This window comes from Clinocottus analis, unplaced genomic scaffold (assembly GCF_023055335.1).
Source record: "Clinocottus analis isolate CAN_PGR_092001 unplaced genomic scaffold, fCliAna1.0.p SCAF_44, whole genome shotgun sequence".
NCBI lineage: Eukaryota > Metazoa > Chordata > Actinopteri > Perciformes > Cottidae > Clinocottus > Clinocottus analis.
Genome location: NW_027176198.1, coordinates 708,290 through 732,084, shown reverse-complemented (window position 1 = coordinate 732,084; position 23,795 = coordinate 708,290). Strand labels below are relative to the sequence as shown.

At 49.3% G+C, this 23,795-nt stretch overlaps 1 protein-coding gene across 8 annotated transcripts; it reads left to right on the top strand.

Annotated features, from left to right (window-relative positions):
- Window positions 1–923: 923 nt before the first annotated feature.
- exoc7 (exocyst complex component 7) lies at window positions 924–11,341 on the top strand. 8 transcript variants are annotated; one of them, XR_011079915.1, is made up of 22 exons: window positions 924–1,146; window positions 1,293–1,358; window positions 1,753–1,937; window positions 2,021–2,126; window positions 2,405–2,627; window positions 2,772–2,939; window positions 3,115–3,126; window positions 4,644–4,736; window positions 6,184–6,329; window positions 6,442–6,594; window positions 6,686–6,784; window positions 6,870–6,932; window positions 7,041–7,107; window positions 7,606–7,644; window positions 7,828–7,893; window positions 8,195–8,315; window positions 9,006–9,101; window positions 9,189–9,252; window positions 9,654–9,695; window positions 9,779–9,912; window positions 10,814–10,987; window positions 11,068–11,341. XR_011079915.1 is itself a non-coding variant. In XM_068599190.1 (21 exons), exons 1-21 carry the CDS (start codon window positions 1,069–1,071, stop codon window positions 10,914–10,916), a joined length of 2,124 nt encoding a protein of 707 aa, XP_068455291.1. In that variant the 5' UTR covers window positions 924–1,068; the 3' UTR covers window positions 10,917–11,341. The 8 variants fall into 8 exon arrangements, 6 of the variants coding, with proteins under 6 accessions (XP_068455291.1, XP_068455292.1, XP_068455293.1 ...); XR_011079916.1 differs by lacking the exon at window positions 11,068–11,341 and adding an exon at window positions 11,012–11,031 and having other exon boundaries at window positions 10,814–10,971; XM_068599190.1 differs by having other exon boundaries at window positions 10,814–11,341.
- The last annotated feature ends 12,454 nt before the right edge of the window (window positions 11,342–23,795 follow it).

The window sequence follows — 23,795 nt, the reverse complement described above, 5'->3', positions numbered from 1 at the left end:
GTAAGTACATTTCCTTTTTTTTCCTCAAGTGTGTTTGGAAAAGGAGGTTTTTTAACAGCATTTTTCTACATTAACCTGTAAAATAAAAAACAGTTAATAAAAGCAGATTATGTGATTGTTCTGATTGAGCAAACGGACAAAAAGGACATTTAACATATAAATAAATAAACGAAACCACTGGATTGATGTCACAATTGCCTCTTAATGAACTTATTATTTATGAAAATAAACTGGATGAACAAAAATGTCATACTATTGAGCTGAACTTAAACACGTGATTTCATCGGCGTTCACTTGCCTGCAGCGACCCCCAGCGGTTCCTTTACGTCATTGCATGTAAAGGGCTTTTTAGTTGGTAGATCCGTATTTTAAAACTATTTTTCAAGAATTAAACAGATTCATTTATGAATAACTAGTTTAAAAAACGAGAGTATCGTATTCAAACATGACGTCAACGTTGTTCCAAACGCTCCCAGGATCACCAGACGGACCCGGAAGAGAAGTTCACACACAGACCGGAACTAAGAAGATTTTACTTTCAAAAGAAAAGACCGATTAATTAATTGTTCAGGAACAATGTAGAAGTTAAGCATTTTATTTAGAGGTATGTTTGAAGATGAACGTAATACAGCAAAGCACACGTATTCTGGTCAGAACATGGTTCATCCTCTTTAATTTATTGTAGTAATACATATGCGGGCACTGTATCTGTATTCTGGTGGTAAAAAGGATCAGTTACCTCGATTAAAGTAGTAAATCATTTAAAATGTAATGTGTTAGCGTCACAAACGTTGAAAAAGAAACCTACCAGAGGAAGAAACTAATTTATTGGTAGATATCTAGACGTCTATTCAGTTAAATTTGCGGCGGTGTTCGCTAGCAGTGCGTTTTATTTTGAAATCCTAACCGGAAGCCCGGTTTATGACCGTTAGCCTGCCCAGAGCTTGACAGGGCGGCGTTCAAGCTAGTCGTCCACAACATTAGCTTTGGAGGTCTTCGCTGTCGGACGCTTTAAAGCCGTAAATCGAGCCGTTCGTCCGGCCTCAGCGCGCCGGCGGCCGGGCCCCCATGGGGATCAGCTCCAGGATGGCCCCGCCGGAGGACGCGTCCTCCAGGAAGCGGGAGATCGAGGAGAAGCTGAAGCAGGTCGGTGCCGCGGAGAGGAAGGAGGGACGCTCGTGACCCGTCCATCACAATAACAACAACAACAACATAACGTTTTGTGTGTTCACGTTGTTGCTTCTGACGCGTTTTATAACGATGTGACTTCCTTTTGCTGCGTGACGTCACAGGAGCAAGAGACGCTGTCGTTCATCCGAGAAAACCTGGAGAAGAGCGACACGCAGACCAAGGGGATGGTGAGACCACACACACACACACACACACACACACACACACACACACACACACATTTACAGTATACATACACACACTATCACTTACTCACAAACACACAAGAACAAACATATATATACAGTATTTAAACACACTCGCTCACCAACACACACACACATACACACTATATACACACACATGAACAAGAATGTTATGTATCCCATAAATGTATAAGTGTTTTTCTGTGTGACGTAAGAGAAAAGACGCAAAATTGCCTTCTTATTAGTTTTTTTGACATAAAACGATTGTAAAAAGTCTCTTAAAGTATTTCTTCTCTAGTTCTTCATTGAACATCCTTCCTTTCCCAAAGTAAAGGTGAGTCCCTCGTTTCCTCTGCCGTCTCTCGTCCTCTCCCAGGTCTCCATCCTGTCGTCGTTCGAGAGCCGCCTGATGCAGCTGGAGAACTCCATCATCCCGGTCCACAAGCAGACGGAGAACCTGCAGCGCCTGCAGGAGAACGTGGACAAGACGCTGTCCTGCATGGACCACGTCATCAGCTACTACCACGTGGCCAAAGACACCGACCGCATCATCAGGGAGGGGTGAGCTGCGGGACGGGTGGAGCGCCTTAAACAAGATGGAGGACAGCGTTGACTTTGGGTCTTTATTCTGTTCTCTGTTGCAGGCCGACGGGCAGACTGGACGAGTACCTCGCTTGTATTGCAAAGATCCAGAAAGCTGTGGAGTACTTCCAGGATAACAACCCGGACAGCCCCGAGCTCAACACAGTGGTACTGTGTACTTTATGTGTATATGTGTATATATATATGTATGTATACTCTCTTAAAGGAGCAGCTCCAGAGCCTGTTGCTGAGAGTGAGATGATGGATGCTACGTTTGCTACAGATTAAACGTGCTAGGTGTGGCTAGGCTGGCACTTTCCCCTTGCTTCCGGTCTTTTCTTCTAACTTTAATCTTTGTGCAGTGATGCGATCGTTATTTACATTTTGAATGAAGCCACAGAAATGACACCGCCTTTTACCGTGTCACATGGCCCGCCTCCCTGCAGAAAGCGCGCTTCGAGAAGGGCAAGGAGCTGCTGGAGGCGGAGTTCCGCAGCCTGCTGACGCGCTACAGCAAGCCGGTCCCGCCCATCCTCATCCTGGACGCCATCAGCGGGGACGAGGAGCTGGAGGTGCAGGAGGACGTGGTGCTGGAGCACCTCCCCGAGGCCGTGCTGCAGGACATCATCTGCATCGCCGGCTGGCTGGTGGAGTACGGACGCAACCAGGGTGCGTCTTCACCTCCATCACTCCATCCCTTCTTCCTCCGGCTCCCTCTTTTTTAAAACGGATATGATAAATAAGCTGCTTCTTCTTCTTCTACTTCTTCTTCTTCTTCTTCTTCTTCTTCTTCTTTCCTCCTCCCTCCTGCAGATTTCATGAACGTCTACTTCCAGATCCGGTCCAACCAGCTGGATCGCTCCATCAAAGGCCTGAAGGATCACTTCCGTAAGAACAGTGCCTCCTCTGGCATCCTGTACTCGCCCGCCGTGCAGACCAAGCGCAAGGACACGCCCACCAAGAAGGCCCCGAAGAGACCAGGTCAGCCGACGCTGCCGCCTCCCCGTGTGTGTGCGTGTGTTGTTGGTTCAGATCTCCGTCCAGCGTGTCCTCCTCTCTCGTGTTCTCGCTCACCGGACTGTCGTTGGTTCTACGGTCCGCTGCGACTAACCCTTCCCCCTTTCCCTCTCTTGTAACGCCGATGTCGTGACGGCAGTCTACATCCCAGGTAAACCAACGCTTCAGTGTGCTTCTGCTTCTGCCGGGTCGCCCCACCGTGTCTAGTGTCCAGAAGCCGGACGGCAGAACCTGTAGTCTGTGTTTTTTAGAGGTCCGGGACCTTTTACCTACGTAGACGTTGGCCTCGAGGTTGTATAGAAGTCTACGCTTCATGTGTTAAAGCTGCATTCTCTCTCCTGACCACCAGGGGGCGACTCCTCTGGTTGTATAGAAGTTCATGCTTCATGTAAATTATGGTCATTTAGAGTCAAACGGACCATAAAGGAGTGGACGCTTTAGGGGCGTGGCTAGGAGGTGATTGACAGGCCTCTACCAGAGTCGTATACAGCGTCTCTACGTCCTCTTTGTATTCCAGCTCGTCGTCTTCGGCCCTCAAGAGACTCAGAAGTCTTTTTAAAGTCTTTGATGCTGCTTTAAATGTGCTGCGTGCCCCTAACGCACTAACCAGAGATATCCTGCTGTAACCCAGAGATTATGAATGTACTGTAGCCCAGTGGTTCCCCACCGACTGCAGCATTTACACACAAAGGTCAGTATGTAATACTAGAAGATCTATTTTATTATTCCTCAGAAAATTAACATTCTGTGAGAAGCTGGTATTTGAGCACACTATCAGATATATTTGACTTTATTAACCTTTATCTAACCTGGCTCGTCTAATATTATATATATTTTTTTTACAATTTGTATATTACTATGGAAGCCCATTTCCGGCACCCAAAAAAAAAAAAATCAGGACAAAAAAAGAAAAAATTGGACCAAAAAAAAAAAAAATTAGAACCCACCCACCAAAAAGGGGGCAATAAAATTTTTTTTTTTTGTGTGGCGGAAATGGGCTTCCATATATATATTACAGATGTGGTCCAAACATTTTAAATTGACAAAACTGAGGAAACACTAACTGATATAATCCCCTGAATCCCTTTTTTGTCGCCTTCTTTTAGGCAATGATGTCAGAAAATAGTGGGAGGGGCTTTTCTTAACCCTCCGGGTTGATGCATGTAACCTAGGGGGCGGGGCTTCAGGGACAAGCCGGTTGGGAACCGCTGCTGCAGATGTTTCTTCACCGTGATATTAATGCTGGTTGATGTCTGAATTGTGACGGCTGTGTTGTGTGTTCATGTGTGTGTGTTTGTCACTGACCTAACCAGTTAACCAGTTAACCAGTTGACCTGTTTACCTGTTGACCTGTTGACCTGTTGACCTGTCCACCTGTCCCCTCTGCTCTCCCGCTCGCTGTGTGTCTGAGCACCAGTGTTTCCTGACGTAGCTTTAGCCGCTCATCCTGGTGATAGCGCCCCCCCCCCTCCTCCATACATACAACCCTCTGCTGCCCTCTGCTGGTGGTGGTGGTGGTGGTGTTTGGTGTCTGTTTCAATGTTTTCACTTCCTAGCTCTCCCTTCTTCTTCTTCTTCTTTTTCTTCTTCTTCTTCCTCTTCCTGTTTCTGGGCTGTCTGGACCTCCTCCTCCTCCTCTGGACTCTGTCTCTGTGTTTATGGGACCAGGGACCATTCGCAAGGCTCAGAACCTTCTGAAACAGTACTCACAGCATGGGCTGGATGGGAAAAAGGGGGGCTCTAACCTCACTCCTTCGGAAGGTAACGCACCCCGGTCTCCTCTTCGGTGTCTCCTCCCTCCTCGCTCGCGCCTCAACCTCCTCACCGAGCGTCGCAACAGCTTTGTTTAAGCTAATGCAGATTGTTGAATAAAAAAGCATAAATATCTGACAAACCCGAACAAATTATGCAGCCTGTTACCCTTTGACATTAAAATTATATTAATTATCTGTGACCTTCTGGAGTAAATTCCCCCAGAATCTGCCTCCATGTTGGCCCTTGTCCTTTAGAGCTAAAAAGTAAAATATATTTATATTGCATATGTATTAATTTTTGACGATGAAGAATGTGTGTTTTGTGATATTCAAAGGGATAGTTTAGAAGTGTTGTTTTAATGAGGCACTTGTCCACAGTCTGTCTTTGATTCACAGTAGATGGCAGTCGGCACAACGATTTAAAAAAAAAAAAAAAAAAAAGCCACCAGACTTCATTGATAAAAGTAGCTAATTTTCCCTCACAGGTCACAGGAGTTGCTGGTCTGTTGTTTCCTCCATCAGGTAGTTTGTTTGTGTCATTGAGTGACTTCGGCGTCTCAATGGGTGAGATCGGATTTTAAAAAAGTCACTTAAACCCACAAACGAGCTCTTGATGGAGGCGGCGGCAGACCAGCGACTCCTGAGTCAGTGAGGTAAAATGATCGTTTTTATCAATGGAGTCTGGTTGGCTGTGGAAAGCGCCGAGACCACGGCTTCAGTTCCCACGTCAGGAAGGTACAACCAGGTGAAAATACTGTAAATGTAGTTCACACATAAACAAATGCCGGTTCGCCATCTGTGGAGGAGAAGCTCCTGCAAAACACACTTCTAAACATCACGGTCCCTTTAACGCCAGGAAAGTGGGAAAGTGTGTGTGAAGTTAGAGCTGAATCAAAAGCTGTTGTGACGGGTTTTTAATTTATTTTTAAAAGCTTTTCCTCTCATGAAACACACACTAAGATGACACGCACACACACACACACACACGCACACATGTGGGTGTCCCCTGCTCCCCCCCTGCTGGGTGCTTGGTGGTGGTCGGTGCAGATGTTCCAGGTTCAGGTTTGCCTCCCCCCTCCCCCCCCCCCTCCAGTCTTCCATCTGGACCTGGTCTGGACCGTGGTGGTCTGACCCGGTCCGTGTCCCCCCCTCAAACCCGACCCCCACCTCCCCCACCCACCAGATCTGGACCTGCGGGTCAAACACCTGTCTGACGCTCTGACCGAGAAGCACGGGGCCGCCTCAGGTGAGTGCCGGGAAACACGAGGGGCAAAGAGAAGGAACACACACACACACACACACACAGATCTCACTTAACCCACAACACCGGCACCTGAACACGACCACCCACACACACACACACACACACAGACACACACACTTCCAGAGTCTCGAGCGACGAGGTCTCGGTTCGGCGAGCTTGACGGCGTCCTCTCTGCCCGTGTGGCTCTCAGGGAAAGACGACGTGCTGGACATCGAGATCGACTCGTACATCCACTGCATCAGCGCCTTCGTGAAGCTCGCCCAGAGCGAGTACGCCCTGCTGGCCGAGATCATCCCCGAGCACCACCAGAAGAAGACCTTCGACTCGCTGATTCAGGTCAGAGAGACGGACAGTGACAGAAACCTTTGAGGCAAAAAAATGTGCAACTTCATAGACTTCTATACAACCAGAGGACCCGCACCCCGGTGATGCCGCTTCCTGTCCACAGGAGGCGCTGGACAACCTGATGCTGGAGGGAGACAACATCGTGTCTGCAGCTCGCAGAGCCATCATGCGTCACGACTACTCGGCCGTGCTCACCATCTTCCCCATCCTGCGGCACCTGAAGATGAACAAGTCCGAGTTCGACTCCACGCTGCAGGTCGTCCTCGACTCCGCCCCCGGTGGCCTTTAAATGAACGTTGAATGAGATGTAACACTGTGTGTGTGTGTGTGTGTGTGTGTGTGTTTAGGGAACGGCGGCGAGCACCAAGAACAAGCTGCCGACCCTCATCACCTCCATGGAGACGATCGGAGCCAAAGCTCTGGAGGAGTTCGCAGACAGCATCAAGGTGAGAACTTTGCGTTTTTAAGCCCTGCTGCTCGTCTCTCAGGAGACGCCTGCTGAGCGTTCTCTCTCTCTTTGTTCCCCGACAGAACGATCCTGATAAAGAGTACAACATGCCGAAGGATGGGACCGTCCACGAGCTGACCAGCAATGTAAACGACCACTTCTTCCCTTCGGTCACATGGGAGGGGGCGGGGCTAACGGCGCTCTGTTTAATGAATGAGCTGAGGCGGTTCTCTTTCTCTTTTCTCCCCCTGCAGGCCATCCTGTTCCTGCAGCAGCTGCTGGACTTCCACGAGACGGCTGGCGCCATGCTGGCCTCACAAGGTACATCCTCCTCCTCGTCTCCCTCCTACTCGTCTTCCTCGTCTTCCTCCTCCATCCTGAGGTGCCGTGTCCTTTAGTTCTAATATCAGCAGATTGCTTGTGAGCATCAGAGGTTCTGTGACTCTTCTTCTTCTACTTCTGTCAAAGTGTTTGGACAATTCATGCTTCTGTTGACGTGTTCTTGTCTCCTTCCCTCTCATCTTCTTCCCTCTTGTCTCCTTACCCCTCGTCTCCTTCCCTCTTGTGTCCTTCCCCCTCGTCTCCTTCCCCCTTTCGTCTCGTCCGCCCTCGTCTCCTTCCCCCTCGTCTCATTCCCCCTCGTCTCCTCGCTGTCTGGCCGATGACTGGTTGCTTACTCTGCACTAACAAATCTCTTCTAACGTTTCTTTTGTGTGTTTGTGTTGCACTGTGCCTCTCTCTCTCTCTCTCTCTCTCTCTCTCTCTCTCTCTCTCTCTCTCTCTCTCTCTCTCTCTCTCTCTTCTGCCTTGCCCTTTAAGTCCTGGGGGACACTTACAATATCCCCTTAGACCCCCGAGGTAAGCACCCGGCGCCCCGCGGGCCTCCTGCTGACGAGTCTGAATGTGTTTCACTCCGCTGTGTCGTGCATGTCGTGCACGAACCCTTTGACCTAAAGAGACTAAAGTGGATGTGTGACGCCTGAGACGACGTGTGATTCAAATGAAGCGCCGTTCGTCTCTGACGCCGTGTTTTCTCTGCAGAGACGAGTTCGTCAGCGAGCAGCTACACCTCCGAGTTCAACAAGCGGCTCCTCAGCGCCTACATCTGTAAGTGAGGGAAAACCCTCCCCTTCTAGCTCCTCCCCTTCTAGCCCCTCCCTTCCTAGCCCCTCCCCTTCTAGCTCCTCCTCTTCTTATAGCTCCTCCCCTTCTTCTAGCTCCTCCTCTTCTTCTACCTCCTCCCCTTCTAGCTCCTCTTCTAGCTCCTCCCCTTCTAGCCCCTCTTCTCGCTCCTCATCTTCTCGCTTCTTCTCTTCTCTGTAAAGAAGCCCCTCCTCCTCTACCTCCTCCTCTAGCTCCTCCTCCTCTTCTAGCCCCTCCTCTTCTGACGCTCACTTTGTCCTTTCAGGTAAAGTTTTGGGAAACCTGCAGCTGAACCTGCTCAGCAAGTCCAAAGTGTACGAGGACTCAGCGCTGAGCGCCATCTTCCTGCACAACAACTACAACTACATCCTCAAGTCTCTGGAGAAGTACGATCTAGACCCCAGTCCTTCTAGACCCCAGTCCTTCTAGACCCCAGTCCTTCTAGACCCCAGTCCTTCTAGTCCAGAGTCCTTCTAGTCCAGAGTCCTTCTAGTCCAGAGTCCTTTTAGTCTAGAGTCCTTTTAGTCTAGAGTCCTTTTAGTCTAGAGTCCTTCTAGTCCAGAGTCCTTCTAGTCCAGAGTCCTTTTAGTCTATAGTCCTTTTAGTCTAGAGTCCTTCTAGTCCAGAGTCCTTCTAGTCCAGAGTCCTTCTAGTCCAGAGTCCTTCTAGTCCAGAGTCCTTTTAGTCCAGAGTCCTTTTAGTCCAGAGTCCTTCTAGTCCAGAGTCCTTTTAGTCCAGAGTCCTTTTAGTCCAGAGTCCTTTTAGTCTAGAGTCCTTCTAGTCCAGAGTCCTTTTAGTCTAGAGTCCTTTTAGTCCAGAGTCCTTTTAGTCTAGAGTCCTTCTAGTCCAGAGTCCTTTTAGTCTAGAGTCCTTCTAGTCCAGAGTCCTTCTAGTCCAGAGTCCTTTTAGTCCAGAGTCCTTTTAGTCCAGAGTCCTTTTAGTCTAGAGTCCTTCTAGTCCAGAGTCCTTCTAGTCCAGAGTCCTGAATCATCTGTTGTTCCTCAACCCGTCTCCTTCATAGTGTTTTGACCTGGTTCAGTGTCCAGTGCTTTACGTCTCTGGTTTAATGTCTTCAGGTCCGAGTTGATCCAGCTGGTGACGGTGACTCAGAAGAAAGCTGAGAACTCGTACCGGGAGCTGATCGAGCAGCAGATCCAGATGTACCAGCACAGGTGAACGCCTCTAAAGTCACCTCTTACTTCTGTCTCTGTGCAACGCCGCCGCTCACGTTGACCGCTCGTGTGTTGATTCTGTCGCAGCTGGGTGAGAGTCACCGAGCACCTGACGAGCAGGAACATGCCCGTCTTCCAGCCCGGCACCAAGGTCAGCCATTTTGTACGAGGTTCTCCTGCACAGTCAGGGTTCTCCTGCCGTAGATGGAGTCTGGAGACAGACAGGAGAACCAGAAGAACACTTGTTCTCTCCTCAAACGCACAAGACTCCGTTGACAAAAACAGCAATTCTACCCGGCACCACATGGGAGTCGCTGGTCTGCAGATGCGTCGGCCGGGTCGTTAGTTTGTGCTGTTGAGAGACTTTTGACCCTGAACGCACCGTTTGAAACACCAGAATCACTCAAGAACACAAACTAACTGACCCATCGGGCGCCGGTAGACCAGCTCTTTCAAACATCACACCTGTCCCCTGAAGGTCTTATGAACATGTGCATCTTGCATTGAATGCGTGGAAAGTGTTGATTGTGAAGTCTTTTCTTTCTCCTCCAGCTGAAGGATAAAGAGCGACAGGTGATAAAGGACAAGTTCAAGGTGAGGGAAGAGTCTCGTTGTGGAATATCTTTGCGACGCGGCGTGAACGCAGAGGAACCGACCGCTCTGCGTCTTCCCCTCAGGGCTTCAACGACGGGCTGGAGGAGTTGTGTAAGATCCAGAAGGGCTGGGCCATCCCGGACAAGGAGCAGCGCGACTTCATCCGCCAGGCCCAGAGGAGGGTGGTGTCCGAGGCCTACAGGGCCTTCCTGCACAGGTGAGCCGGCCGGGGCCAGCGGCGGGTTGGGGTCGGCCCACGTTGATGATGTCATGAAAAGACTTCAATAGATGTAAAAAGACATTAAAAAAAAACAGAAAAAATACCAGAACAGACAAAAAAAAAGTGTTGAATTTCTTTTAAAAAGACGAATAAAAAGTGTAAAAAAGATGTAAAAAGACAAAACACAAAAATACATAAAAAATACTTAAAAATACCAGAATTTTTTTTTTTTAAGTTTTAAAAAGATCCAAAAAAAACCCGTAAAAAAAGACGTAAGAAATACATTAAAAAAAATGTTAGAAATAAAAAGACGCGAAATGAAAAAGAAGACATAAAAAAGACAGACTAAAGATTTATAAAGACATAAAAAAGACATAAATACATGTGAAAAGACATAAAAGGAAAAAAAAGACACACAATATCATGGCACTTTGAAGTAGATGCCTTTCATACGATAGCATTCTATCAAGTACTATTCTATAACGTTTATGACGTCTTTAAAATATAATCTATAATTTTTTTACTTTTACGTTTTCACACTTTTTTTTCTATTTACTATACTGACTTTAAAAAATACTTTGTCAGACTTCTAGATAGATAGATAAATAGATAGATACTTTATTGATCCCCAAAGGGACACATCACACAACGTAATATTTACATACACACACTATTACAAAAGATTGTCCAAGAGAAAAATTACTAAAAAACAAGAAAAACCCTCTCCTACACAAACTGTCTCTGTTCATCTTCTCCATGCGGTCGACTTCAGTCTCAGAGTCTCATTGAACTCCAGCAGCGACGTCCTGAACTATTGATCAATAAATGATGTGTGGCGCTGAACCTGGCAGCCAATCAGAACGCTCCGGCTTCACTCTCCTTTAATCGTCTCTTGTAGATGCGCCAACATCTCGTTCACCAAGAACCCCGAGAAGTACAACAAGTACCGGCCCGAGGAAGTGGAGGAGATGATCGAGAAGCTGTTCGACACGTCGGCCTGAGCTGCACTTTGACCTCCTGACCCACAACGTCTCACCCTCAACACATCTCACCCTCAACACATCTCACCCTCTCACCCTCAACACATCTCACCCTCTCACCCTCAACACATCTCACCCTCAACACATCTCACCCTCAACACATCTCACCCTCAACACATCTCACCCTCAACACATCTCACCCTCTCACCCTCAACACATCTCACCCTCTCATCCTCAACACATCTCACCCTCAACACATCTCACCCTCAACACATCTCACCCTCTCACCCTCAACACATCTCACCCTCAACACATCTCACCCTCTCACCCTCAACACATCTCACCCTCTCATCTCCCTCTGTACTGAACCTCCTGATCAGGATGTATTTATGGAGCGTTGCAGCTCAGCACTTAAAAGCCAATAAAGGAACTCTGACTCCTCGTGATGATGAAGATCATTCTGTTCAGTGACTCAACGTTTTATCATCTTGAAACTGACACACACGTGTGTTTTATTTGAAATCTGCTCGTGAGAACAGTGTGTTGGAAGGAAGGGGAGCCACATGTGGTCGACTTGTTGAATCACTGGTTTTCAAACCAAATTAAAGGGGAATGTTCCTCCGGTTCACCAGCAGATGGCGGCAGAAGCTCAGCGAGCTGCTGCTGACACTCGGTCCTCACAGGGAGCGACAGATGGCGGCGTCCAATCACGGAGCGGCCCTTTAAGCCGGCGTGAGGCATGAAGTCATCGACTCCTTCACGTGTCGGGATAACGAACAAATGACGACGACTTCTTTTACACGACGCTCTGAGATGAAGCGCAAGAAACGACACGAGATTAAAGTCAGCGTGAAGTTTAGGAGAAAACGCAGCTTTAAGACATGAAGCATAGACTTCTATACAACCAGAGGAGTCGCCCTTGGTGGTCAGGAGAGAGAATGCAGCTTTCTGCCTAGAATATTTAACTTACGTAGAAATGTGAAGGATTAAAACACATAAAATAGAAGGTGACCTTGTAAAGACTCGTATCCCAACAGGTCAGACTCTGGGACTCTGCAGGGAGTCGCGGGCTAATCCTCGGCGCTCGAAGGACGGCAGCGCCGAAGGACGGCAGCGCCGAAGGACGGCAGCGCCGACGGACGGTGCTCGAACCCGCGTTCCCCACATCTTCCCTCATTAGTGACTCTCGCCCGCCGGCGTCGGCGCTCGCAGGGAGGCGGGCCGAGTGTTTTGACCTCAAAACATCTGCTCTTTACAGCAAGTCATGGGCTCGGAGCCCCTCAGAGTGAGCGAGGCAGATAAACCCCCGGGCTGCGGTCATTGCAGAGAGCACTTTCTCTCTCTCTCTCTCTCTCTCACACACACACACACACACACACACACACACACATCCTCTCAACCCCATCGCCGCCTTGCCTCCGCTGATGCTCCCACACTTTATAAATAGTGTGAGCTTTTAATAAGCGCGTGTGTCCAGTGGATAACGTCAGCGCTGTGGGAGAACGGCTCAAGGAGTGTTTCATTATAAACCTGTACCATAAAAACGCTGCTGGCCCGGTCCGGGTTCTGGCTCTCACATCCCCCCCCCCACAGAGCCCTCACACACTTTTTATGAGGCCGGCTACGATCCCAAATCGATGCAGGAAGTCAGTCGAGGGGAAGTGGAGTCGTGGTCGTTGGTGGCGGTTTTGTTGAACCGGAGCAGCTGTGAACCCGTTTGGGATGAACCGCCATGTTGGTGGGCTCAATATAACAAATTAATAACACTTAAGAATTCATTCTCAAGAATCCCTCCAAAAGATCTCATGAAGTGTGTTTGTTGTGTCAAAGAAGGAAAGTCTGCATCCTCGTTCGCTGCTATCATCAAATATCTGCTGATCTGGATCATCAGCGAGCAGATGAAGTGTCTGAAGGTTCTAGTTTGGACCCTGAAGACCCGCTGCTCCTCCAGTCGGGACCGGTTTACACCCCGAGGTCTTTTCAACGCCTGCAGAGCGTTTCTTAAAGAAAGACCTCACTTCTTATCCTCCGTCTCTCAGATCTAACTCTCTCTCTATGGCCGAGGTCAAAGGTCACGAGCGGCGAGGCGTGCAGGTGCTTCAGAAGAGCTGCAAGGAAGGAAGGAAGGAAGCGAAGGAAGGGGAGAAGCGGAGGAGTCGGTGAGAGAGCCACAATCACGCGAGCGGCGTGTGGTTTGAAGCTTCTCGCCAAGAGTTCTCTCTCTCTCTCGCTCGCTCGCTGCGTTCCAACCTCGCTGTCATCCCGCTGGCCGCCGCCCACTCTCTCTCTCTCTCTCTCTCTCTCTCTCTATCTCCCTCTCTCTCTCTCTCTCTCTCTCTCCCTCCCTCCCTCCCTGTCGACCGCACACCAAATGTCTTGAATGAGCGGGCGCTCTCACGGCTGCGCTGCGGCTGCAGATGGAATCCTGAGCGGTGATAGTTTACTCAGCCTAAATACTCCGATTAGACAAATTGAAACATTGTCGTTACGCGGTGGAAACTCAAGGACCTTCATTGGCCGAGGCGGGAAGAATGAAAAACCACGAGAAAAACACATCTATATTTATAAAGATGCAACAGAATCCTCTGACATCCTGTCACCAAAACACGAGCAGAGAGCAGAGGCCGGCGCTCGCCACCCGGCTGCTCCTCAACAACATGGCCGACCGCAGGCGCTCGCCTCCACTTCTGGTATTTTCTCGTCGATGTCACATTTTCCACCTCGTCCTCGTCGTGTGCAGGTCGCCGCCGGGCGCCGCAGAGAGAGAGACAGAAATCAATCGGCGTCGACGAAGAAAAAGATTCTTTGCTTCCGATTCCTGCAGCGCGCCGAGTCAGCCAACTGTCAGGCCGCCTCCGTCCCATTAAAAGTTGTAATTTGTAAGACCACGGAGAGCTTTTTTTCTTTTAGCTACTTAAATATTACAGCACACACACACACACACACACTTATACTACAGCAGAATGACTCCAGCCGGCTGCAGCGTTAGTGGAGGCTCATAAAAGAGGAGCGGTAGCTGCTTCCTGCTGCCAGCGCCGGCGTCTGGACGGGCAGTCTGGTGTCAGCGCTCCGCGGCGGCTGCAGTTCATCAAAGTGCAGCGACGCGCCGCCGTGAAAGACGCAGAAGAAGTGAGCGAGGGAACGAGTGAAGGAACAAGCGAGGGAACAAGAGAGGGAACAAGCGATGAAACCGTAAGCGTGCGTCACGTCCGGCTCGATGGGAACCGGCGAGGCGGAGCGCTCAGAGGACGACGACTGGACGCCAGCAGATGTGAAGCGAGGTCAAAAGACTTCAAGGTCAACGGCCTCGACAGGTGACCGATGTTTCAAAAGCTACGCTAACAGCTAAATGTTTCACTGTTGTCACTGAAAGAACTGCTTCACTGCTCGTACCGTCACCACCGAGACGATCATCATGTATTCAGCATCGCTCCAACGCCGCCACGGATCAGCTCCCGGAGAACAAGTTGGCAGCCATCTTGGAATTTTCAAAATACCAATCGGGCAGATTTGCCTCAATGAAAAATGATTAATTATGTCATGAAAGATCGTGAAGTATCTTGTCACTAAACTTTTAATAACTCAGAAGCTTCTCAGCTCTGCAAGTTCACACGAACTCAGTGAACTCGGTGAAGCCGGAGCTAGCGGGGCTAGCGGAGCGGTCGCTCGAGTGCAAACCCCCACGTGTTGCAGGTGAATTAGCATTTCTTTTTTTTTTGGACTCCACTACCTCCAGTGCGGCCTATAAGGGCTCCTTGATCCTCCCACATGGCCGCCGGCGCTGCCACCCAGTGTGTCGCCTCTCAGAGGCCGAGAGCAGTGAAAGGAGCTCTCGACCACGCGAGGCCGATTTTCCACTGCTTTTAATGAGAGTCACAGACAGAAGAGAGGAAATGTGCAGAGTATTTATAGAAAAAACGAGAGGAATGCAAGCCCCCTAATTGTGCTTAGTCTATCTCTCTGCTGCAGGACTCGCTCGGCCAGCGACGGCAGAGAGAGAGAGAGAAAGGAAACACGGCAAAAGAAAGAGAAAGTGCGTTTTTTTTAGCTGTTTTTCTTCCTCGTGTTAGTCATGAAAACAACGTGTGAAGCAGCTTGTGGGAGAGGCGCGTCGCAGGAAATCTGCTCCACATTTTTCTCAATTTTCTTATTTGTTTTTCCTTCTTTCGTAAGAAATCCTTTCCTCCATGTGGCGTGACGCTGGAGGATGTCGGTCGCTCCAGACTGAAATAACTACTTTGACTGATTTGCAGAGAAATGTGTACGAGCATTTACAGCCACCAGAGAACGAATCCTAATGACTCTGGAGAACCTGCTTTTCCTCTCGCAACACCACCGCGCTCACATTCAGGCTTTTGGACCATAAATTAGGTTTTCAGACGTTCAGGTCCCCGTCTGGAGGAACCGAGCACTTCTTCTGAAGCAACGTGGCCAGTTCACCCCCTGGTGGTCAGGAGAGAGAATGCAGCTTTAACACATGAAGCATAGACTTCTATACAACCAGAGGAGTCGCCCCCTGGTGGTCAGGAGAGAGAATGCAGCTTCAACACATGAAGCATAGACTTCTATACAACCAGAGGAGTCACCCCCTGGTGGTCAGGAGAGAGAATGCAGCTTTAACACATGAAGCATAGACTTCTATACAACCAGAGGAGTCGCCCCCTGGTGGTCAGGAGAGAGAATGCAGCTTCAACACATGAAGCATAGACTTCTATACAACCAGAGGAGTCGCCCCCTGGTGGTCAGGAGAGAGAATGCAGCTTTAACACATGAAGCAGAGACTTTTTTGAGTCACTTTTGTACGTTTTAACAAGTTTTCTGGCCACAAAGTGAGCGTTTAGATTTTCGATACGTTGTCAGTTTTTTCCTCGTTCATGAAGTGAATTCTCACTCGGCTGGTTGCAGCTGGTTGGACTCCAGAAGTTCACACACTCTTCAGCCCTCGAAGCCTAAACTGAAATAGAAACGAGCTTTTCGAACAGAGACGACAAAGTTCCAGTATAGGAACGGCAATTTAATCAAATAAAATGTCCTTTAAGTTAAATCCAAACACGTTAACTCGCTGGATGACTTCATGAGAACATATATGTTTTATTTCCACTGAGAGAGTTTTCCATGTTTCTTTCCCTCTCAGGAGGTAATCATCTGGACGAGGAGGTCAGGTAGAGAGCTCCTCCGGGTGGAGGGGAAGGCTCCGGGCTGTGCTCGCTCCTCCTCCTCCTCCTCCTCCTCCTCCTCCTCCTCCTCCTCCTCCTCCTCAACCCTCCAAGCAGACTCCCAGCGGAGATTAATTCATGCATCGTAGCCCAAATACGCACGCGACCCCCTTTCCTTCTTTTCTTTCCTTCTTTTCTTTCCTTCCTTTCTTTCCTTCCTTTAGGAAAATCTAAGACGCCTTAATGAAACGCACACTCTTTCCTCGCTGCAGTAAGTCGCTTGCAGCGCGACCGCCTTGTTTGTCCTTCGTTGTCACTAAAACACCGCCCCCCCCTCCGCCCGCCGCCACCCTGCAAGGTGCACCAGGATAAAGAGGCTCAGTCCACTTCAAAGGCCTGCGATTAAAATGCATTGAACGTGGCTTCATAATCAGCCGAGTTAGGCGGATAATCCATCACAGGGATGAGCAGCATGGAAAATAAGTGTAATCTGACCGCGAAGGCGCATGTGCCGTCAACGTTATGTCACTTCGCATGCGACCGGACACATCTGTGAGTCCGGGTGTAAGAAAAACACCCAAACATCGGTTTGTTTGGATTTCTCCGTAATGAGGTGCGGTGATGGACGAGGACGCCGGGACGTTTCCTGTGGACCAATGGGAGCGCTGCGCTCGTCCGGCGGTCCGGCTCCCCGGAGCAAACGGCGCTCCGTCGCGGCTTTATTTACTCTGCGGGGCCACATGGAGGTATTTACCCTCAAACAGACAGCGGAACGGGAAGGCGGAGAGATCGCAGCTCGCTGTTTACCAAACAGGGCGGCGATACACCTGCTTCTGCCCTCAGGCCGGCCTGACCCCTCCATGGACTCTGAGTCCTTCCTGTTGTCTTGAATGCCGTTCCCTGACGGTCGGCTTCCGTACAGATGCAAGCAAAGCGAAGCGAAAGAAACAAAGATGGAAACCTGACACACGAGAGAGCAGCGAGCGCAGCTCCAGATGCCCGAGCGCTCGCTGTCGCAGGGCGTCGGGTTTCTGACCCAAAAAGCTTCATGTGGTGTCCAAAAGACCAAAAACAAGAAGACAAAAGACTCACGACACAAGAAGCTCACGCCGGAAGTTTCTAGAATCTTTAATGTTTCTTTCAAATATGTATTTTTGGTTTTTAACTTGGTCTCCTCGGACATTCTCTCTCCTGACCACCAGGGGGCGACTCCTCTGGTTGTATAGAAGTCTCTGCTTCATGTGTTAAAGCTGCATTCTCTCTCCTGACCACCAGGGGGCGACTCCTCTGGTTGTATAGAAGTCTATGCTTCATGTGTTTAAGCTGCATTCTCTCTCCTGACCACCAGGGGGCGACTCCTCTGGTTGTATAGAAGTCTATGCTTCATGCGTTAAAGCTGCATTCTCTCTCCTGACCACCAGGGTAACTTATAGTCATTTCGAGTCAGAGGGCGCATTAGGGGCGGGGCTACAAGGTGATTGACAGGTCGACACGTTGGTTTGGCTTGTTGGGTTTCATCGTGAGGAGTGAAATTGCTTCAGATTCGGTTACAGAATTTAAGCCAATCAGAGGCGAGTCGCCGCTGTGCCGTAACAGGAGGAATAAATATTGTGACTGGGAAGGTCCGACGACGTCATCTTGCACAATAATGAGCCATGTGCTGCGCAGGTGTGTTTGTTTCTATATTTTCTGAGAAATGGAACCTTTTTCGGAACAACGGCCGTCTGTTTTCAGGACAACGGGCCGTCGGACAGAACGGTGGGGTTTCATGCCCGTGGGCCGCCGGCCCCGAGGGAACCGGAGCCGGACCTCGAGCCGGCAGCTGACCCGAGCTCCCGGTCGGGAGGCCGGCCTCTCCTCCGGTGCCTTCTCCCATCCCGTCCGGCCTCTGGGATCCGTCGGCGCCGGTAGCTCTGGTGTCAGAGGCCTGGAGGCCCGCCGTGACCCCGGGACGTACAGCAGGAGTTTGCGAGCAGAAGGTTTCTTGGCAGCAGCCGAGGTTCCCGTGCAACTGTTTGCTAATGACCTGCACAGCTGTGAGAGCAGGAGGAAACGTGTTGAATAACGCAACGCGGCAGGCCAGACTCCCTCTCTCTCTCTCTCTCTCTCTCCCTCTCTCCCTCTCTCTCTCTCTCTCTCTCTCTCTCTCTCTCTCTTTCTCTCTCTCTCTCTCTCTCTCTCTTTCTAAGTATTTTATTGTCTCATTGTCGGAGCGTCTTTTCAAAGCTTTTCCTCCGTGTAATAGATCATATTCTGTGCTTTTTTTAACGACTTCCCAAAGCCTCGTCTTGGACACGACAAAAAAAAAAAAAAAAAAACCTGGCCAAAAATCAGACCTTTTCTTGGCGTCCGTACACAGACATTACAAACATTTACATGGACTGTAATATTTCCAGTATTAACTTGATTAAGACAACACCCTGAATGAGAGACTCATGCGAGCAGCGTTTTCTGATTATACCGACCTTGAGAGGTTCTCACGGAAATCATACTTTTGTTTTCTTTCGCACATCGATGAGGTTTAGAAATGGAAACGGGATCAGACAATAAATGACACGCGTCTCTAATGACCTTCTGGATCGTTGCGTCTGTCCAATAACAAGAGTTATTTCCATCATCAGGCTATCTGCATCGTCTCGTCGTCAGGCTGCTCTGTGGGACTTTCTTTTTCGCGTCACGGAGCGGGTCGTGTGATTTTTTTTTTAGAACAGGAAACCAAACTGTCAAAACGGCTACGAGTTTACACGCAACCACTGCGCAAAAAATAGACCCGAGAACACAAACAAATGGGGTCTGTGGTGAATACTGGAACTTTAATGACCCGTTGAGGCGGCAGCAGTTGTGTAAGGAACCAGCGTTAACGCATGAAGCAGAGACTTCTATACAACCAGAGGAGTCTCCCCTGGTGGTCAGGAGAGAGAATGCAGCGTTAACGCATGAAGCAGAGACTTCTATACAACCAGAGGAGTCGCCCCTGGTGGTCAGGAGAGAGAATGCAGCGTTAACGCATGAAGCAGAGACTTCTATACAACCAGAGGAGTCGCCCCTGGTGGTCAGGAGAGAGAATGCAGCTTTAACGCATGAAGCATACACTTCTATACAACCAGAGGAGTCGCCCCCTGGTGGTCAGGAGAGAGAATGCAGCTTTAACACATGAAGCAGAGACTTCTATACAACCAGAGGAGTCGCCCCCTGGTGGTCAGGAGAGAGAATGCAGCTTTAACACATGAAGCATAGACTTCTATACAACCAGAGGAGTCGCCCCCTGGTGGTCAGGAGAGAGAATGCAGCTTTAACACATGAAGCAGAGACTTCTATACAACCAGAGGGGTCGGCCTCTGGTGATCCACTCGCAGCTCTGGTGTGAAGAGGAATTCCATGACCTGATCCCAAGAAGTCCCTTTCACCCAAAAATAAAAGCTCTAAGGTAATTAAATGCATTCTGCAGAGCAGGTTTTACCTTTCACAATAAAACACAAGACATGAGCAGAGCTTTGCTGCAGCTCGGGCCTCCTGCACGCTCTGAAGCCCCACATGAGGGTCACCAAAATACATTTGCAGTGGAAGGAGCCCGATGCCGCACGCTGATCCTCGTGTTGCCAAAACACACGAGGTGCCGTCCCGTCACTCCGGCTTGTGTGTTTACCGGCAAAGGCCAGCGTGCCGTTTCTATTGTCACCATACTGCCCACGCTGACAGATTTCCTTTTGAACATATAGCGCTGCAGGCTTACAATAGAAACACGCGGCCCCGGGGCCGGTGTTGTGTCAACTATCGGCGTCCAATAATTTCGATGTGGATTATAACAAAGGGCCATGTTCAGAAAACATGTCGCCGTCCATCATAGTTCGACAGGCGCCTGCGTCCGATGACACAAATCAAAACATTATGTCATTTATCTTCTCAGGCAGAAGGAGCTTTCATGAGGGGACTTTAGGTGTATTCTGTCGCCCCCTGTGGACGACAGCGGTAGTGTCTCCGAGCGCCAGAGTCCCTTTAGAAAACCTCTCGTTTTACACCTCTCAAAAACACACCCGGGTCGGTGCCGCCTGCATTTCAACCTTTGACCCCCCCCCCTGACCCCGATAGCGATAGCTACTCAGCGTCTGCTGTTTGTTCCCCGTGTGTTTGCTCGACGCTCGCAGTCGGTCGTGGCGGCCGCTCAGAGGGGTCTGGGGGTTGAAACGAGACCACGCGGAGCCCCGGATGGTGTTGATACAGTTGCCTACCCCGAGGCTAGACAACAAGCCCCCAAAGAGAGAGGGTGGTGGGGGGTCACAGAACTGGTTTCGGCCCCTGGCACTGACCTTCCCCCCCTCCTCCTCCCTGAAGGCCCGAGGAGGTCGGGGGCCTTCGCAGCTGAGCTCAGGGTCGAGTCCCGGTCCCGCGTCCTCCAAAAGCACTTTGATTGTTTACCTGCTGCTCGGGCGCCTCTTTTGAGCCGGCGTCCACCCCCCCGATCGCCTCCCTGGATCCGGCATTCCAGCGAGCCTTTTGCGCCGTAGTAATTGAGTCGAGACAGAGCTGAACACATCCAACTGTATCTGGGCTCGGGCCACGCAGCCGTCGCACCGATCACACGGCTTCGCACAACACGCAGGAGACCACCCTTCTGCGGAGGAAGCGCCGCGGATCTCTTCGCACATGAAGGAAAATCTGAGTCATCGCTCGCTTCCAATAAATCAGTCTGGAGTCGGATCGGGGTCCAAAGCACATGCCCGCCCGTCACGCTGAGGAATTTACCACAATCACATGCGAGGATACTTTCTCTCAGAGCCGCCCGCCGGGCCGCTGGATGGGAAACAAGATCCCAGGAAACGAGACGACGACTGAACGACGGAGGATTCCATCGGATCTACAACACACGACGGCTTTGACGTGAATGTTCTGACACGGACGCTCCTCACATGTCCAAACGAACATATATGGAGGTAGATCGGTGTATTTTTTACTCAAGTTTGTAGGTATTTTTTTTTCAAAAATCTTTGCTCGCAATTTTAAAAAAAAGCTCTCAAAAAAAAAAATCCCAAAAAATCCATTCTCAAAAAAATACTCTCTCAAAAAAATGTCTCAAAAAAAAATTCTCAAAAAAAAAATTTCTCTAAAAAAACAAAATCTCAAAAAAAAATTCTCAAAAAAAAGAAAATCTAAAAAAAAAAAAAATCAACAAAATACATTCTCAAAAAAAAATACATTGTCTAAATTTTTTTAATTTTTTTTTGAGAATGTATTTTTTTTGAGATTTTTTTTTTGGAGATTTTCTTTTTTTTGGGAATGTATTTTTTTTAGAGCAAAGATTTTCAACATAATTTACTTACAAACAAGAAATTTGCTGGGGTGAAAAAGACACAAATGCACCTCCATAAACTCAAATCATGTCACGGTGAAGCTCATGGAGTCCGATCCCAGAGAAACACGACGCTGAACATCCTTCTTCTGACCTTTGACCCCCAAATAGAACCAGGTCAGAGTGCAGGTCGACGCTTAAAGAAGTCAAGTTTAAAGAAATTCACTTATTCATTTGTCGCACATATTTACGTTCATGTAGTACAGGCAAAAGTACAATGTGTACCTCTGAGATGCAGTAAAAAGTACAATATGTCCTTCTGAGGTGGACAGGTCACGTGATAAACGGGTCTCTGTTACTTCAGTTGTGTTGCTGTTTGTTTGTGTTGTTCCTCGTCCTCGTCTTTATTTTATTTCCCTCCGCTGTGAAAGGTCGCGAGTTGATTTCCTTTTTCCCTCGATCTGGAAAACAAGGGCAGCTTTTTCCGCTCGGCCGCTGAGCGCACGGACAACATGAATCATGAGTTCGATAGCGACTCTGCTCCCTCTGCTGAACACAGCGAAGAGACGGCGGCCTCCATCAGAGCGGTGCAAGTTTTAAATAAACTAACCGAATAGCTTCATGTGACGATGCCTGCATATTAATATTTTCCTCCCCTGCATGTCGTGGTTATAATCTTGTTAATCACTATAATTTCTCCACTTCGTCACATCAGAGGTCGGGTCCCGGCCTCCTTGAAGGTCAAATGTCTGACCTCTGCACTCCTGGTGGAGTTAGTCTCTCTTTATTCTGAAATAAAATGGACGAACGCTTCGTTTAAGCGTCCTGAGGCCGAGATGAAGACCTTCCTCCGTTCCTGTGGTTCCTCGTCAGCGTGGATTTATTCTCAATGTAGGATTTGAGTATTTCCTCGTAGTTGCTGTGTCAGAATATTGGACCCAGAAGCCGGTGTGCCGCCTCCTCCCCAGAGAGGGAATGAGGTCATGTTGTTCAGGACCTCATCCGTCAGGACAATGGGTCCACTCGCCACTTCCCAGGGTGCAGTGCAGCGTTGCTCCAATCACATGCCTGGGAATCAATGCCCGCGGTTCCTTTTCGTTTCCTGGAGGAGTCAGTCGGGTGGAACTGACCGTCTGGTGCCGCCAGGCGGCTTCCGGCCTCGGCGAGTGCTGATGGGAAGCTGACAAAGAGACGCTGACGCCCAGCGAGCGGCCGGCGCTTTGCTGCGCTGACGGCAAAGCGTGCGGCTCATTATGCGTTTGATGTTTTACTCTCCAGAAACGTCACTTTCAGCAAAGGAAGAAAAAACACCCAGTTTGTCATTGTTGGCTGTTTTTAGGAGCAGAACCGTTTGAACGAGCGTCTTGAGAACCTCTTGGATGTTCCTGGTCCATGAAGCTTTTTAAAAACCAGCATCCTGAATCCTGGATCTCTTCAGCTGGTCTTTGGTCTCGTGTGGAGTCTGGAGAGTCATCTCAGGACCTTTTCCTCCCTCTGAACCAACCGATGGAGAGACAGAGAATATTGATCGTCGATCTCGTTGACCTCATGGATCTCGTCCATCTCGTCCATCTCGTCCATCTCGTCCATCTCGTTGCCCTCGTTTCCTCCGTTGCTCTGATAAACTAACAAACACAACCTGGAGAACAAACAGTCAACTAATCCAGTCAATCAACATGAAATCCAAGCAACCGGTTCAACCAATCGATCAATCGTTTTAGCTTTTTCTAGAACAAAACGTTGGCTGGTTTTCGCTTCTCAACCGTGACGAGTTGGAGCTCTTATTCGTCACACGAGTCCTGAACGTCTTCAGGTGTCTGAACAGCTGACCGGGCTGCTCTGACGTTTAGTGGACAAAACAAAGCGCCTCGTCTCTCTGGACGACGCGACCACGACTCCAAAGTCATCGCATGGACCCGGTGAAGCCGATGACTTGTAACCGGCCGGCTTGTTCTGCAGCGCTGGTCCGTTTCAGGGCCGCTGTGTGAACCACTCGCCGTCGCTCCAGCTGGGTCTGATTTGGCTGCGTTCCCTCCCTCCTCCTCCTCTATTGTACGTTTTATTATTATTTTTAATCATAACCGTTTCCTCTTCGCGGTTTCAATATAATATCTGGAAAAACGCTCGGTCTCTCCGGGGTGTGATTCACGGCCCCCCGACGTGGGCAAGACCTTCCAGGAATATCTCAAATAAATCAGGTGTGATAGCCGAGTGGAAAAAAAGAGCCCGATTTTTCCACGTCCGCCGTCCAAATATTCCCTCTACCAGGAAATCCAGAAAGTTTAACACCTTTTGTCATTGATCACGTCTGCTGCTCTCAAACCAGAGAGAGAGAGAGAAAAGAGCGCAAACATCTTTTTCCAGCGGTTTGTTTGTTGTACTTTTCCCCCGGCAACAACAGAATCATCCGTTCACGCACCTCCGTCATGCTATCAGCCTCCTCTCGTCCTCACAGCC

Bases quoted from the DNA above. Each gene is read 5' to 3' on its own strand.
- exoc7 (XM_068599190.1), top strand. From the start codon at position 1,069: ATGGGGATCAGCTCCAGGATGGCCCCGCCGGAGGACGCGTCCTCCAGG. The intron at 7,645-7,827 runs GTAAGCACCCGG...TTTTCTCTGCAG, and splicing joins TATCCCCTTAGACCCCCGAG to AGACGAGTTCGTCAGCGAGC. The intron at 9,102-9,188 runs GTGAACGCCTCT...ATTCTGTCGCAG, and splicing joins ATCCAGATGTACCAGCACAG to CTGGGTGAGAGTCACCGAGC.